The following is a 16,255-nucleotide window of genomic DNA, read 5'->3' on the forward strand; positions in this document are numbered from 1 at the left end:
ATGGTGTGGTACTACATGTGTTTCTACATGGTGTAATCGGCAAGTTACTTCAGGTAAGCATGCTTATAATAATTTGTTCAGGTTGCTTTATATAGGTTCTACCTGATATCAAAGTTATTTCAGTTGGGACTCTACAGATATTCTTTTTCTTATGCATTTTAGTACAAATAAAATCTAAGCCCCCAATCTCATCAAAATGTCTTGTAAAATAATTGGTCAATAACAGAAAAATAGTTTATATTGTAAGTTGCCTGTTCATCAATGCTTTGAGTCTCACTCCAGCATCAAAATGAATTGAGACAGTGAAGTAATGATCAAATTGATCAGTTTATTGCATAAGAAATGTGCAGTTAACAATATTCTTTAAATCGGTACACGCCCTAATTATTCTCATAATTTCTCTTCAATAATAAAAACTTCACTTTTCAGAAGTAGGAGAGGAGCAGCTATACATTTTGAAAACTAGTGTTGTATTTCAGTTCCCAAAGGATTATCCAGACAAACATAGTTCTTGAGAAGATATATGCACCTATAAGCAGCAGTTATACTGGCTGTGCATAATTTGAACCCTTTAATCCCCAGGTTTCACAGCAATTGACAGAAACAAAACTCCCAGGGATTTCTGGCTTCTCAGCTGAACCAAATGAATTTCCAAATTTGAAACTTTACATCTTCAAAATTTACTGCAAGCTTAAAACTCATATTACTGGTAGCCAGTGTTATAAGTAAAGCAATATATAAGTCAGAATTTTGTACAGTTATTTCTTGGGAACTGATTTGAATATCTTGTGAATTTAAAAGGTCAAATGAATCAGCAAATACAGACAGTAGAAATTCACATATTGAAGCCATAAAAAAAACACTAGCAGAGAGTATAACATTACATTTGAACAATGCTTATCACTATATGACAAATGAAACTTAGATTTGTCAGATAAACATCAATCTGAAAACATCAATAGACTGAACAACATCTGTATTCCTACACATTCATGGTACTGACAATTGTCAAATATGTTTTTCTTAAAAGATATAGTCACATCTTAAATGCAATCTATAGCACAGACAGTCCAAGAAGAATCCTAACCTAACACACACAGTTTAGAGAAGCCTTTACATTAGAAAGCCAACTTTCGGCTTTGGTTAATCACAACCTGAAAATTTCTTTGTAAACACAGGAAATGTATACGCAATTCCAAACACAAATATCCTGCTCACAAAAAGCTTTTTGAATGCTCCCAGAAAAGGAGACTTATGGAGAAGATTTACTGCATATAGCAAATACTTACCAGAAGATTTAAATGGTTCACTCCATTGCAGCAAAATTACTGTATTAACTTTACGCCAATGCAATGTAATGAGATAATTTCTATGACAGTGTTACTCTTTTCAGAAACTGTCTCAGGAATGTCATTTCTTCATTTGCAAAATGTATTAATTAACATGTACTTTTATGATTTATATTACCTCCTTCCAAAAGGAGAGACAATGTTATTTAATATACAGCCCCACTCTCAGGTTATTAATTGCTTGGTACAATAGATAGTGGGCATACACACTGATGTTTGCATGTTATAATCTACCCAGTATTGCAGGATCAAGCTTACATTCAAACAAATAATATTACATCTTTTTTGACTTTATGTTGAATATAAGAGAGTAAAATAAAATAAATTCAGCAAATCCACATTTGAACAGAGTTACGATATAGAAAGCAACAGTTATCAAATGTCAAAAATTGCCTTTTACAACGAGCTCACATGTTAGTGGTTGACCTAATACCCCCAGTGGCCAGCAGCAATCACAGCGAATGAATTGAAGTGAATTACTGTCATATTATTAATAAGCTACATAACTACGATTACTTAAAATGTTCTTCTTGGGAACTTCAGATTGTTAACTCAATCTGATTCATATGAGTGTGTGTGCATGCACATATGTGTAAATACACTTGTACTTATGTGTGTGATTGCACATACACAGAGCAATGAGATTGCAGATTTTGTTCTTATTTTGGTTTTCGGGCTGAATTTGCTCATTTTTTGAGTGTTGGTTTGATGATATCTCTATGTTTCCATCATGGTTTGAATCACTTATTTTCGTCCTTTTTGCATCAACACAAAATGATGTCAGTAAGATCCAGGGAAGTACAGTGGTTAAATAAAAATGGAAAATGCTGTAAATACTCAAGTCAGGCAGCATCTGTGGAGAGAAAAACATAGTTAACGTTTCAGGTCTGTGACCTTTCATCAGAAAGGAGGAAAAATAGAAATGTAATAAGTTTTAAGCAAGGAAAACATTGGGAAGTTGGGGGTTGGCTGGTCCAAAGGGAAAGGTTGGATAAAAGGGAGTGTTTGTTCTCGGGTGCAAATTTGTAGAAATTCAACAACAAAAGGCTTCATGATGCAAAAGCCAAAGTGAATGGGAATGAGAAAGAAATACAGGGCTTGAGTTTACAATCTTCTTGGGACTGGGTTGGCAGATGTTTGGGGGAGACATGTGGAACTGGCTTAAAATTGTTCCCATGCTGGATACTCATTTCCCAGTGCCTAGCTTCCCATCTCTTTCCTTGCCACATTGTAACAATGACAGCAGACCAGTACGCTTGAGAATTAACCGAGTCCCTTATGTAGCCAATTAGTAGTCAGTTAAGGATTTCTCCCAATACGCCGGGATTTATTCACAGTTAATAGCCAATGAGAGGATATGCCTCCTTTACCTCCTGCAGCCATTAGAGGCCCCTTCTCGGTCTTTCCTCACCTCCTGTTCAGCTTGTCACACCTCTTTTGAAGTCTTGCCTGCCTCAATCCCTATTCTTCCCTTAGATCCTGGGTTCCATTGCAGAACACTTTAAATGGGATGGACTGTAGTCCCAGCGGTGCCCACTGCTCCTTGTAGTGCTTCTGGGACTAGAGAAATGGTGACTATTGGAGCTGTCAGAGATGTGATTTCCTGGCTATATGGAGGCAGAGATCAGTGTCAAGTCAATTAACTGCCCAGCAACCATTAAATAGAGTCATACAGCACAGAAACAGACCCTTTGGTCCAATCAGTCTGTGCTAAACATAATCCCAAACGGAAGTAGTCCCACCTGCCTGCTCCTGGCCTATATCCCTCCAAACCTTTCATATTCATATTCTTATCCCAAATGTCTTTTAAACATTATAATTGTACCCAAATCAACCACTTCCACAGGAAGCTCATTCCACATGTGCACCAACCTCTGTCTAAAACAATTATCCATTTTTAAAAACTCTCTACTCTCACCTTAAAAATGTGCCCCCTAGTCTTGAAATCACCCATCCTAGGGAAAAGACCCCTCCCATTAACTCGATCTATACTCCATATTATTTTATAAACTTCTATGATAAGGTCGCATCTCAACCTCTTACGCTCCAGTGAAAAAAGTCCCAGCCTATCTAGCCTTTCTTTATAACTCAAACCTTCCATACCCAGCAACATCCTGGTAAATCTCCTCTGAACTCGCTCCAGTTTATATTTCTCTTCTTGGTGATGTGGGTATCCCATACCTCTCCCTTCCTCCATTAAAACTCAGGCCCAAAGAACTACCTTGATGAGTTACGAATGCTTTTGCGGATCTTCTATCTGGTCATAATAAGTGAATGAAAAAAAAGTCAGTAAGAAAATAAAATACAGAAAAAAATGGAGGGAAACCTGTATTTGAATCCAGAGGATTAATAAGTAATTAATAATTAAAAGGTGAGGTGTTGCTCATTATAATGCATTGTATTTCATTGGAATACTGCAGCAGCCTAGGAATGCCAGAGTGGGAGTAAGGTTGAGAATCAAAATGACAAACAACTGGAATCACTGAACTATGCTTGCAGACTGAACAGAAGTGTTTTGAAAAGCAGTCACCCCATCATTTGGGTCTCCCCTACATGGAGAAGGCCACACTGTGAGCAGTAAACACAGCATTGTAAACTGATAAAAGCACAACTCATTCATTTTCTTACTGCAGCATCCACAGTATTTTGCTTTCGTGGTTGGAGCATTCATTTGTTGAATTTGGTGGCATGAGTTTGTTTGCAATTAATGCTCACTGAGCTTGATTTGTTCAACCTGGCTGTGTACTTAGGGTAAAATAAATAAGCTGTAAAAAGAGATGGAAGCCAGAGCTGACGCATGGAATGGACATTTTAAAGCACTTTAAATAAAACCTGTTACATATGCAAAATCATCTCAGCATTGATCCAAAATATGACATACAGCAACTTTTGAAGTACATTTGTTATTCTTCAGACACATCCTATCTTATTATTTATTTCAAAATTTGAGATCGCATGGTATATTTTATTTAGAGTGACAAACATAACAACAAAATAGATAAGAATAAAAAGGAAACAGAAAACTAAAACAAAATGGTAGCAGACTGTGCGACTACTTTGACTCTTGTTTCCTTCATAACAAGAGTCATCAAGAATTATTTTGTTAATTTTTATTAATTAGGTCAAAGGCTGATTATGAATTGAAATTGTATGTCAAACAGTTGGAGGGAAATAGAAATGAAAGATAGTTGTGAACTTTAAGTTAGAGTTGGAGTAACATTTTTTGGGGATAGTTTGAACCTTCCCAGTCTCCAAAAGGAAAGGGGCTACCTGACAGGTCCAGAAGCTGCCTGTCCCTCAGACATAATGCACAACAGGGCTGGGCTAAATTGATGGAGAATGGGACTTTTGCCCCTCAGTGGGAGGAAATCCCACCCTCTGAAGATGCTAGCTAATCCACATCAGAATGGGGTCATAGGCATGGCTGAGATTGCAAACAGTTCCAGTAGTTGGTCCCAATGGAACCACGGATCAGTACATAAGGAGCATCGAGCACTGTGGGTTTGTTCGCCTTATGGCAGTCAGATCTCTTAAGGGCTTTATTTAGACCATCTTGGGTTGATGCATACTTTCAGGTTTCTAAGTTGTTTTGTGGCTCCCATGCCACTGATCCATTCCATAGAAGTAATTACTTTCCTTATTACTTTCTTCTTTTACAGCTCTTTCATCTTGTCTTCCAGGCTGGCCTTGAGGATTGCTAAACTTTCCTCATACTGAAACTTGACTCATAGATGCTGAGCGGCTTGCACTTTTGTCTACTTTGTGATAGTAGTCTCCCAGAAGGCATCCCAAACCTGTAAATTCATTGATGTACTCCTCAATAGAAATTAATGTTTGAAAATCTGTTTTAGCACATTGAGAGTTACCAGTCCAAGCTTTTGACCTATTTTGGTTGAGATGAGTGGCCTTTGATTGCCAACTATGTTCTACAAATCCAGACATTTGTTTACATTACTGCACTGGGCTTGCAGAGTAATCTGTCTTCTTGGGTTGAGTATGGTGCCATCATATAGCCTTAATATTACTTCTGAGGGCTTCATTTTTGGATCAACACGTTGAGCCAATTCTCACAAGTCTGCAAAGGCCATGATGCTGGACAATACATTGGTGTCTTCTGACCTGATTTTGTTGACCTGATGTTGTTCTTCTGCAGTCATCATTACAACAGACCTAAATCATATATCATCAATCAACCAGACTGGATGAACAATTGGTTGGGTTAGATGGTTTAAGGTGATTTGTCAGTATTTGCCATTTTTTTTCTCCATTGGTCATCTGTATTTCTTTTTGACCATGTAAATACACAGTTTTTTGTAAAATGGTTCAACTTCTTCCAGTGAGAACACTATCTTCCTCATGCTAGGCATGCCCTTTTCTCCTTTGCATAATATCCCCCATGGTATTTCCATCCTGCCCTTTGTCCATGAATGTTCTGCCCTTTGGGCCTAGAGTATCTATCAGCATAATGCAAAGGCTAGTCTGTTGTGCCATGAATTTCCTCCAGCTGCTCACTTACAACCTCAGTACTTCTGCACATGTCAATTACTTTCCTGAAAAAGATATTCCCCACTCTCAGTAGACATGGACTTACTGCAGGTTCTCTTATGCCCAATGCAATCCTGTCTTTAATTCATCCCAGATCAGAATGACTCTCTTCCAACACACAGAGTGAGTCTAGGTGGTTGTACAGATTGATGCAGCTACCGGTAGCTCTGTTATACTTGGGGCAGATGGTGGTCACAGAAAGGTGTGGGTGGGGCATTGGTGTGGCTGTACACTCCTTTCACTGTTTTTGCCTGGATTCTGTTTTGTGTTAATGAGATCAACTATCTCTTTCAAACTTGGGGCTTAAGTTGAACATGTATTGTTCATAAATTACAGCCACTTGGGACTCTAAGTGTACCTTCAAGACTTTTGAGTCTGTTTCTTTATGCTTTTCAGAGGGACTGAGGATGGATACACTTTGGAACCGTATCTTCCCAACAGTGATAAGTGAGTAGCAATGTGTAAAAGTTACTCTGACTTGTTAAACAGATCTATTGCTATTTCACAATTTTGCCATTGTGCATGCAAAGGCTGCCAATTTTGCTTCATATTACTTTTCATTTCAACTGGAAATTAGAGGGGTAACAGCAGCCTTTCTCCTTCCCCTGATTACATGTTTCAGCTGTAACCTGTTTTCTTGTTCTTTTGAGAAATTTATTTCAGATGCTTTCATGACTCTGAACGTTCTTGTCAGCTTTATTTTTACACTTGTTCAGCACTTAATTTCAGTTTCACTTCTGACACCGTGTTTGGTGTTCAGAACAAAGCAATCTGATCGGAATGATGGCTTTGATAAAGTGTCTCTAAGATAGCTGCCTGCAGAGTGTGTGCCTCATGGTTGAGGTCACATGAATCTGGCAGACCAGGAAGCGCTTATGTACATGATTATACTTCAATCCACACAGTTTGGCAGCCAATCTCCTGGGAAGGTAATCTCTACTTGCGTGACTTTACCAAGATACTCCATTTGGAATGAGGAGGGAGTTGACTTTTAAAGAAGGCCCAGGGATTAAAACCCTTTTTAAAACAAAAAAAATCCCTGAATAGGTTAATTTCGAAACAAAATTCTGAGTTAACATTGGGATGCAATTGACTTATGTGGAAGAATGGTCCATTGGATCAAATGTTTTGAAGAAGTCCACCCTTACGCTAATTCTTAGAATGAAATCTCATCAATTATAAATTTTGGTACAACTTATTTACATTACTAATGTTTAAATATTCTTACAGAAACAAAATTGCAATAAGTTATCTTTTAAAATATAAAGTCTGATTTCAAAGGAATATATTTTATCATTACTCATAAATTATATTATTAAATTATAATAAAATTATATAAAGATAGATTTATGGGTAGACGCTAAAATGTACATCAAAGAGTATACTATTTATTCTTGGTAATTCATAAATGTAACTTTTGCAAAGCAATTTTCCTTCAGGATACAACTTTATATTTCAAGTTGCTTTCAGCCATAAATGCTATAATGCAACCATAATATAAAAGACGGATTACTATTCAAAAGTTACTCTTCAAATAGCTGCTTAGCAACTTCTGAAGTATAAAATGGTTGGTATTAGAGTTGCGTTGTGATAGCCTGCTTTGAAATGACACTCAAATTAAAACATGTTTTGGGTGGTGTGGTGGCTCAGTACTTAGAACTGCTGCTTCATAACACCAGGGTCCCAGGTTCAATTCCAGCCTTGGGTGACTATCTGTGTGGAGTATGCACATTCTCCCATGTCTGCATGGGTTTCCTCCCACTAATCCAAAGATGTGCAGGTCAGGGCAAATTGGCCATGCTAAACTGCCCACAGTGCTAGGTGCATCAGTCAGAGGGAAATGGGTCTGGGTGGGTTACTCTTTGGAGGGTTGGTGTGGACTTGTTAGGCTGAAGGACTTGTTTACACACTGTAGGGAATCTAATCTAAAAAAAATGCATTACATTTTTGCAAAACAAAAAAGTTTGTGATATAGAATTGTAAATATATGCATTTGTTTTCTTTTTACATGACAATACCTGTTTTGACATTAATCTTTTTAACAGCAAAGGAGGAATGAATAACTTATTTCAATGGCAGTTGTGAGAGCTTTCAGTTCTTAGGTAAGAGATATCAAGCTGGAATAATGGGCTATATTAGAGAACACTTTCATGTTTATAGAGTATTTAAAAAAAAAATTTTTAGGTTTAAATAGCTTTTTGGTGTCTGAACAAAGGTTATATTTTGAAGTATTAAGCATAGATCTGAATAAGCAAAATCATATATGATAAATGTGAATGTCAGGATTGGCAAAAGCTAATCTGTAACATTCAATCATTGAAGTACTATAATTACAGAGTCCCCTACATGCATATCACTGTAAGTAAAAAACAGCTGAATTAGGTTTTAAACAGTATCCTTCAGTATTTTCAGAATGGCAACTTGGTGCAGTTTGATTAATGCATTTGAATATGGATTTATCAGAAAAAAAAATAATCAGTCACTGTCTGTGAGCAATCAGAGTTTAAATAACTCAAAATGAAATTGAGGAATTATATGCAATCGCTGGCTCATAATTGTGTACAGTGGTCAGCTTCTTAGCAGATTTTTCAAAAATAATCAGAAACTCTTAGTATCACTGCATGCAAAAAGTAATTTTCAGTGTCTAATGCCTGTTGTAAAGCATGACTGGTAGGAATTACGAATGATGATTAATTCATACTGGGGTGAGGGGCAGATTGGTTGGGGTGCATCTATCGTGTTATTTTATAAACCTACAAAAACATAACAGAAACTCAATTTGAAACTGGTTTGTACAAATATAATTTGTACTTGAAATCCTGTGCTCTTTTGTCTGATGCACTTAGGCTGAAAACAAAAACACAAGGAAATCTAACGGAAACACCAGGCCACCACCTGACAATCTTTGCAAAGCTCTATTGTGAACTTATTTTTTAAAAGTTTCAGAGAGCCACTATCATGATTGCCCCCCAAAATTCCTGATCGTAATCATTAATCTTTTTACTTCCTCCCCATTCTATTTCAGCAATTTGCATTAGAACCTGCTAATACATAGTTTCCCTGGTGGCATTACTGGCCAAAGTATGATTGCTGGAAATGCTGTTTGATTTTCTGCTAAGTGCAGGTGTCTTTGCCTTTTGTCGCCTGTGAAGACAGAAGGAGCTAAGCGTTGAGAGGAAATCCTGCCTGAAGTTTGCAGAGACCAGGTTGTACAGGATAGGGTTGACAGTGGAGCTGACGTAGAAGAGGACATTTGTCACCATGTAGAAGTAATGATAGAAATCGTAGAGAAAGCTAGAAGAAGTAATAATAGAGGTTAGGATTATAAAATGCAGCAGAATCAATCACAAACATACATTAAGAAATAAATGTGCTAGAAATACTCAGCGGGGTAGTCTAATCAAGAATATGCCATCCAACATTTTGTAAATACAAGAGTCATTAATATAAAGGCAAGTTGCTGGAGAATTTCTCAAATGTATTCCACAGAATCCATCCAAAATTGTTGTAATCGGGAAGATGTTAACTGCAAACCATCAAACTGCATTAACATAAGATTCTCTTATTAAGGTTGGAAAGAGATTTAAAAAAAAAATTAGATCTGGTAGCCCCCTTCTACAAGGTTAACTCCTGGGTAAAGCAATCAACCACAAGGAACAGGAAATTCTTGTCAAATTTCTTTATGGTCTTTAACAGATGCAAAGTATCATTGGATTCTAATCTATCACAAATTAATCAAGTAGTATTACATCAGTCATAGTTTCCCATTGAACATTTAATAATCTCTGCTTACTTTCAACATCAAGATTTCCTTCATTTATCCAAATGAGCCTCCCAAGGGTTTGAATTTCAGCTACTATTCCATCAGCCCTTTTCCATTTGTCTTGTCCATCTCTAGTTGTCCTTGAATGAGAGTCTGGCTTGATTATTTAAAGGGCAATTACTGGAGTCGCATGTAGGTCAGTTCAGGTAAAAATGACTGACTTCTTCCTTAAAGCATATTAGTGAACCAGATGGGGTCTTGTCAGCATTACTTTTTTTATACTCTGGATTTATTAATTGAACTCAACCAGTGCCATGATGGATGTTGAACCCACTTACCCTGGGCATTGGCTTGTCCCTTTGAATTATTAGTCGGGTGACATTACTGTTACAGCACTATCACCCCTTATTAGCTGATATTGCCAGTAATTGATGGTCCTTCTCTCCTTCAAATCTGCTGTACTTGCCCATCATCAAAAAATATCAAACTTGACCCTACTATCCTTGTAAATGACCAAACCCCACCAAAATACCATTCATCCTCTGAATTATTTGATCCTGTTGTTGCTTCTAAAATCCATTCTAAAAATTTGATATTTGAATCTCTTCAAGAACCAACCTTTCCGTACCTGCCACAGTAACAAAACAATTTTTATCATGGACATCGTATGTGACTTTGGCACTGGTAAACTATTTCTCCTGTTCTTCTCAGCTTATCGTAACATCTGTCATGGTTGACCACACCCTCCTCCTCCCATAATCCCCCTCCAATCAGCAGTTGAAGGCACTCTACTTGCAAAGTATCATTCTTACTTATCCAGTTCCAGTCAACAAATCACCTCCAAAGGCTTCTCTTTCTGCTCTTGCACCTTATCTCTGGTATTCTGTCAGGATCTACAGGATAATCCTGTGATCCAATCTTCTCTGTATCAATAGTATACAGTCTATCAGTGGTAATATAAGACCATAAGAAATTGGAACTGCAGGAGGCTGTTCAGTCGCTCGAGCCTGTTTCACCATGCAATAGGATCATGGTTGATCCAAAATTCCTCACATCCACTTTCCTGACCTTTCCCCAAAACTCCTGAATTCCCCACTGATAGTGAATCTATCTATCCTAGCATTGAAAACACAGAAGGCCTTTGCTCCCACTGCTCCCTGTAGCAAGGAGTTCCAAAAACGCACAATCATCTGAGAGAAGACGACTATGGTCTCTGGTCCTAGATTCTCCCGTGAGGGGAAGTATCCTCTCAGCATTTACCCTATCAAGAATCCTGTATGTTTCAATGAAATCAGCTCTCATTCTTCTAAACTCCAGTGATTGGCATCACAACCTGTTTAGCCATTGATCAAAAGGCAAAGCATCTATACTGGGGATCATTCTCAGTAAACCTGCTCAGAACTGCCTTCAATGCAATGATATATTTCCTTAAATAAGGGGACCAAAACTTCTCTCAGTTCTCCAGATGTGGTCTCACCAACACCTTGTACAGCTGCAGTAAGCATTCCTTGCTCCTATACTCTGAACCCCTTGAAATATGGGTGAATATTCCATCAGCCTTCCTGATACCTGCTGCACCTATGTTCTAGCTTTCGATATTTCTTGCGCAAATAGTTATGAACTCTGTGAACTATTCATATCCCACTCAAAACCTACCTTTCCACCAATGTTTATGTTGTTTGCAAATTTGGCTGCAGTACATTTTCTTTCTTGCTCCATGCCATTAATGTATATTGTAAACTATTGCAGTCCGAGCATTGATCCTTGTGGAACCAACTGAACAATCTGGTAAACGGCCCCTTATTCCAACTCACTGTTTTCTGCCCATCACCTAATACTACCTCCATCACTGTGGGTTTTTATCTAATGACAAACTTTAGTGAGGTACCCTGTTGAATGCCTCCTGGAAGTCCAATTCCAACACATCTACTGAGTTCTCCTTTATCTATTCTGGTTGACACTTCTTCCAAACCTCTAATAAATTAATCAGACATGATTTCCCATTCACAAAGTCATGCTTGATTAATTGTTGATTTTCCAAATATGCTGCTATTACTTAGTTAATAATTGAATCCATTACTTTTCCAATAATAGGTGTTAGATTAATTGGCTTATAGTTACCCGCTTTTTGCATCCCTCACTTTTGAAATGGAAGTGTCACATTGGCAGTCTTCCAATCCTTTAGCAATTCTCCAGATTCTAAGGATTTTTGAAGACTTATAACCATGCATACATAATCTCTGTAACTATTGCTTTTAGGATCCTAGGATGCAAGCAAATCAGGGCCAGGGTTATTAACGGCTTTTAACCCCATTAGTTTGTCTAATACTACTTCTGTAGTGTTGGTGATGGTGAACAACATCATCTCTCCTCTCCCTGTCAACTGTCGAAGGCTAAACCAGAAAATTCAACTTTGGTGTCATATTTGATGATGAGATGAGCTTCCTACCACCCATGTGTGTCAGCACAAGGACTATTTCTATCTCCATAACAACACCCTGCATTGTCCCTGCTTTATTCAGTCACTGCTGAAACCCACATCCATTCCTTTGTTAGTTGACTATTTCAATCCATTTCTGGTTGGTGTCTCACATTCTACCTTTACTTAGTTTGAAGTCCTAACTTCACCCATTAATGTATTGCACGCTGATCCACATTGTCCTCTGGTTTTAAACAATGCCTTGATTTTAAAATTATCATGCTTATCTTCAACTCTCTTCATGCCTTGTCCCTCTGTAGCTCTGTAAGTGTCTTGAGCTCCATAGCTCTCTGAAATATGTGCTCCTGTCTAATTCTAACATTTTGAGTATCCTGATTTCAATCACTTCACATAGGTGCCTGTACCTTCAGTTACCAAGGCCTAATGAACTTCAATTCCCTTCATAAAGCTCATCATCTCTTTTATTGGTGGCTAAGTGGTTAGCCTTGCTGCCTCACAGTCCCAGGACCCAAGTTTGATTCCAATCTCAGCTGGCTGACTGTGTGGAATTTGTACATTCTCCCTGTGTTTGCATGGGTTCCCTCTGGGTGCTCTGGTTTCATCCCACAGTCCAAAGATGTGCAGACTAGGTGGATTAACCATGGGAAATGCAGGGTTACAGGGATAGGGTGGAGCTGGGTGGGATTCTTTTTGAAGGATTGGTGTGTACCCAATAGAACAAATGACTTGCTGAAACACTGTAGGGATTCAATGAATGCTGTCTTTTTCCCTTTAAGACACTCTGTAGAACCTGTCTCTTTAACCAAGATTTTAGTCATCTGACCCAACATCCCTTTTTTATGGCTCAGTGTCAAATTTTATTTGAAAACATTGTTGTAAAGCAAATTGACAATTTGAAACTATATTATAGGTACTATGTAAATATAACTTGTTGATAACTCAGAAGAAGTTCATCAGAAAAATTCAAAGAGCTGTCATAAAAGGAAAAATGACAATTTAGATCATTTTCTATTTGTTGGTTAATTTTCCATCTATGTGAATGAATATTGCTCGGATAAGCATAGCTCAAAAGTCAGCATTGGATCCACCTTTGGTTTTTCTGTATATATGCATACTTTTAAAATATCAATGATTGCAAAGATATAAAAAGGTAAGAAAAAACACTGAGAACTGCAAAAGACTTCAGGCAAATGGACTGATATGGACAGGGATGGCAAATGCAACTTAATGTCAATGAGCATTTGGGAAATACATATTGCACAAGAGAACATATTTAAGGGAAAAGTACTGAACAATATGAACGAACAGCAAGTCCTAGTGGCTTAAATGCTGTAACAGTGGGGAGGGGCATGTTGTGGTATTGTGGTGACGGTGCCGGGGTGATGGTGATGGTGATCCTAACAATTTGGGGATATGAGTTTGTTATGAAGATGTGGGCGTACTATACCTTTAAGAGAGTTAAAAGCTCACCTGACAGCACCTAGCATTCCAAACAAGATATAATTTAACCTTTTGGTTGATAAATAATATCATCATTATCTGAAAGATGGAATCCTAAGGCGGAAATGGAGACCACAGCAGGTTAGTGCAGAGGAGAAATGGGCTGAAGTGCACCAGACTGTGTTGCTGATAGCGTACAGACAGGAGGTGTTACGGGTAGCATATGAACTACCTGTAGGAGGTCACCTAGGGGTACAAAAGACTCAAGCTAAGAAACAAAAATATTTTTATTGGCCTGAAATGTGCAAGGATGTGGTTAACTTTTGCTGTACATGTCATATGTGCCAAATGGTAGGTAAGCCACAGGCAGTAATGAAACCAGCACCTTTGTTGTCAATTCCCACATTTGGAGAAGTTTTCATGTGGATTATAATTGATTATGTAGATCCCCTCCCAAGAACCAAACATGGGAACCAGTACTTGTTAACCACAATGAATGTGTCTACCAAATTTCTGGAGCCAATTCCATTATGGAGTATCAAGGCGAAAAGGATAGTAGAGGAGTTAGTAGCTTTCTTCACACAGTATGGGCTACCCAGAGAGATTCAGTTGGACCAAGGTTCAAATTTTACTGCTCGGCTGTCTAAGGAGGTTATGGATAGCTTAAGTATACAGCATTTTGAATCCAGTACGTATCAATCCCAGGGAGTGTTAGAAAGGTAGCATCGACCTTGAAGACCATGTTGAGAGCATACTGCCAGGATTACCCGAATGATTGGGATAAAGGTATCCCATTCGTATTTTTACCATTAGAGATGCCCCAAATGAATCTATTCAGTTCACTCCCATTGAGTTAATACTCAGGCATGAAGTGAGAGGCACTTTTAAATTAATTAAAGAGAACTTGACAGGACCAAAGTCAGAGATCTCACACTTAGATTACATTTCGGAGGTGAGGGAGAGATTAAATCGAGTAGGTGAGTTAGCTAAACAGCACCTAAAGAGGGCACAATATAGAATGAACCAGGTGGCAGATAAAACCTCTGAGACTCTAAAGTTTTTCTGATGGGATGATGTATTAGTACTATTACCAGTGATAGGAGATTCCTTCAAAGCCAGGTTTAGTGGTCCCTATCAAATGGAGAAAAAATCGAGTCTGGTGAACTTTCTAGTAAAGATGCCAGATAGAAAAAAAAAAGGTATTAGGAATGTCATGTGAACATGTTGAAAATGTATTATACTAGAGAGAAAGAATTGGAGAAACAGATGTTCATTACTGCCCCGCCGAGTAAGGAATCAGATCCAGATGATGTGGATTTTGAGGTGCCTCAAAATAGATTTTAAAAATGAAGAAGTCCTTGAGGAGTGGGATAGGTTAGTATGCTATCTGTCTCAGGAGCATAGAACGCAGTTGAAAGGTTTATTACTCTAGTATAAGGACATATGTAAGAATCAGATGGAGAGGATTAACGCTATTGTACATGAAGTAGACGTAGAGAATATGACTCCAATAAAACAACACCCCTCTCGGCTTAATCCTTTCAAAGCCAGACAGGTCCAAATGGAGGTGGAGGCCATGCTCAATGAGGACATCATCGAACCAAGCCAGAGAAAGTGGAGTTCGCCGATCGTCTTAGTTCCCAAAACAGACAGGACTCAACGATTCTGCGTAGATTATTGGAAGGTCAACGTAGCTACAAAATCGGACTCATATCCAATTCCTAAATTGGAGGACTGTATCAAGAAAGTCAGACAAGCCAGTTACATCACCAAGTTGGACTTAATGCATGGTTACTGGCAGGTACCTTTATCAGAGACAGCAAACCAAATTTCTGTGTTTGTACCCCAAATTGGCTATGTCAGTTTAAAGTGATGACCTTTGGAATGAAGAACGCACCTGCCATATTTCAAAGACTCATGAACAGAGTTGCGGCTGGGTTAACAAACTGCTCAGTCCCTTTGGACAATGTAGTGATCTTTAGTAAGTACTGGAAAGATCACGTTGTACAGTTGGCAGAGCTCTTTAAATGACCACGAGAAGTAAAACGGGTGATAAACCTAAATAAAACTGAATTCATGAAAGCAAAGGTGACATCCTTGGAACATAACATCGATCATGGAGGGTTGACCCCATGGAACGCAAAGACAAAATCAATCGAGGAATTTCCACGACCAACCTTGAAGAAAGAGGTGCTTTGATTCTTAGGATTCAGTGGATTCTAATGGCACCGTTAAACGATTTGCTGAAGAACACAAAAATTTAGTTGACAGAACTATTCCAGGAGGCATTCCAACATTTGAAATTGATATTAGCCACCAAACCAGTTTTAAGCTACTCTAAACTTTTCAAAACCTATTAAAGTTGCCATCGATGCTAGTGACATAGGAGTTGGAGCTGTACTCCTACAGGAAGATGGGGAGGGGATTGAACTGCCAGGTGGTTTCTTTTTAAAGAAGATCAACATCCACCAGAGGAAATACACCACAATTGAAAATGAGCCATTGAGGTTGGTACTGGACTTACAACATTTTAATGGGTATGTCACAAACAATGCATCTGAGACAGTGGTGTACACAGATCACAATCTGCTTACATTCTTAGAAATCTTTAAAGACAAGAATGTGAGACTATTTCATTGGAGTCTTATATTACAGCTTTTAATTTAAAAATCATACTTGTTGCGGATCAGAAAAATGTAATTGCAAATGCTTTGTGGC

The 16,255-nt window shown here is 38.2% G+C and overlaps 1 protein-coding gene across 2 annotated transcripts in view; it reads right to left on the reverse strand.

The window, feature by feature from the left end:
• Positions 1 to 350: 350 nt before the first annotated feature.
• Positions 351 to 16,255, reverse strand: part of ntsr1 (neurotensin receptor 1 (high affinity)) — a 57,653-nt gene continuing 41,748 nt past the window's right edge. Inside the window, exon 4 of one of the 2 annotated variants that reach the window (XM_043710615.1) lies at positions 351 to 2,202. In XM_043710615.1, the coding sequence (XP_043566550.1) occupies positions 2,187 to 2,202 (16 nt within the window). In that variant the 3' untranslated portion in view covers positions 351 to 2,186. Of the gene's footprint in view, positions 2,203 to 8,871; positions 9,189 to 16,255 lie in introns of those variants that run through there. The other variant, XM_043710614.1, reaches the window with a different exon arrangement.

This window comes from Chiloscyllium plagiosum, chromosome 20 (assembly GCF_004010195.1).
Source record: "Chiloscyllium plagiosum isolate BGI_BamShark_2017 chromosome 20, ASM401019v2, whole genome shotgun sequence".
NCBI classification, from domain to species: domain Eukaryota; kingdom Metazoa; phylum Chordata; class Chondrichthyes; order Orectolobiformes; family Hemiscylliidae; genus Chiloscyllium; species Chiloscyllium plagiosum.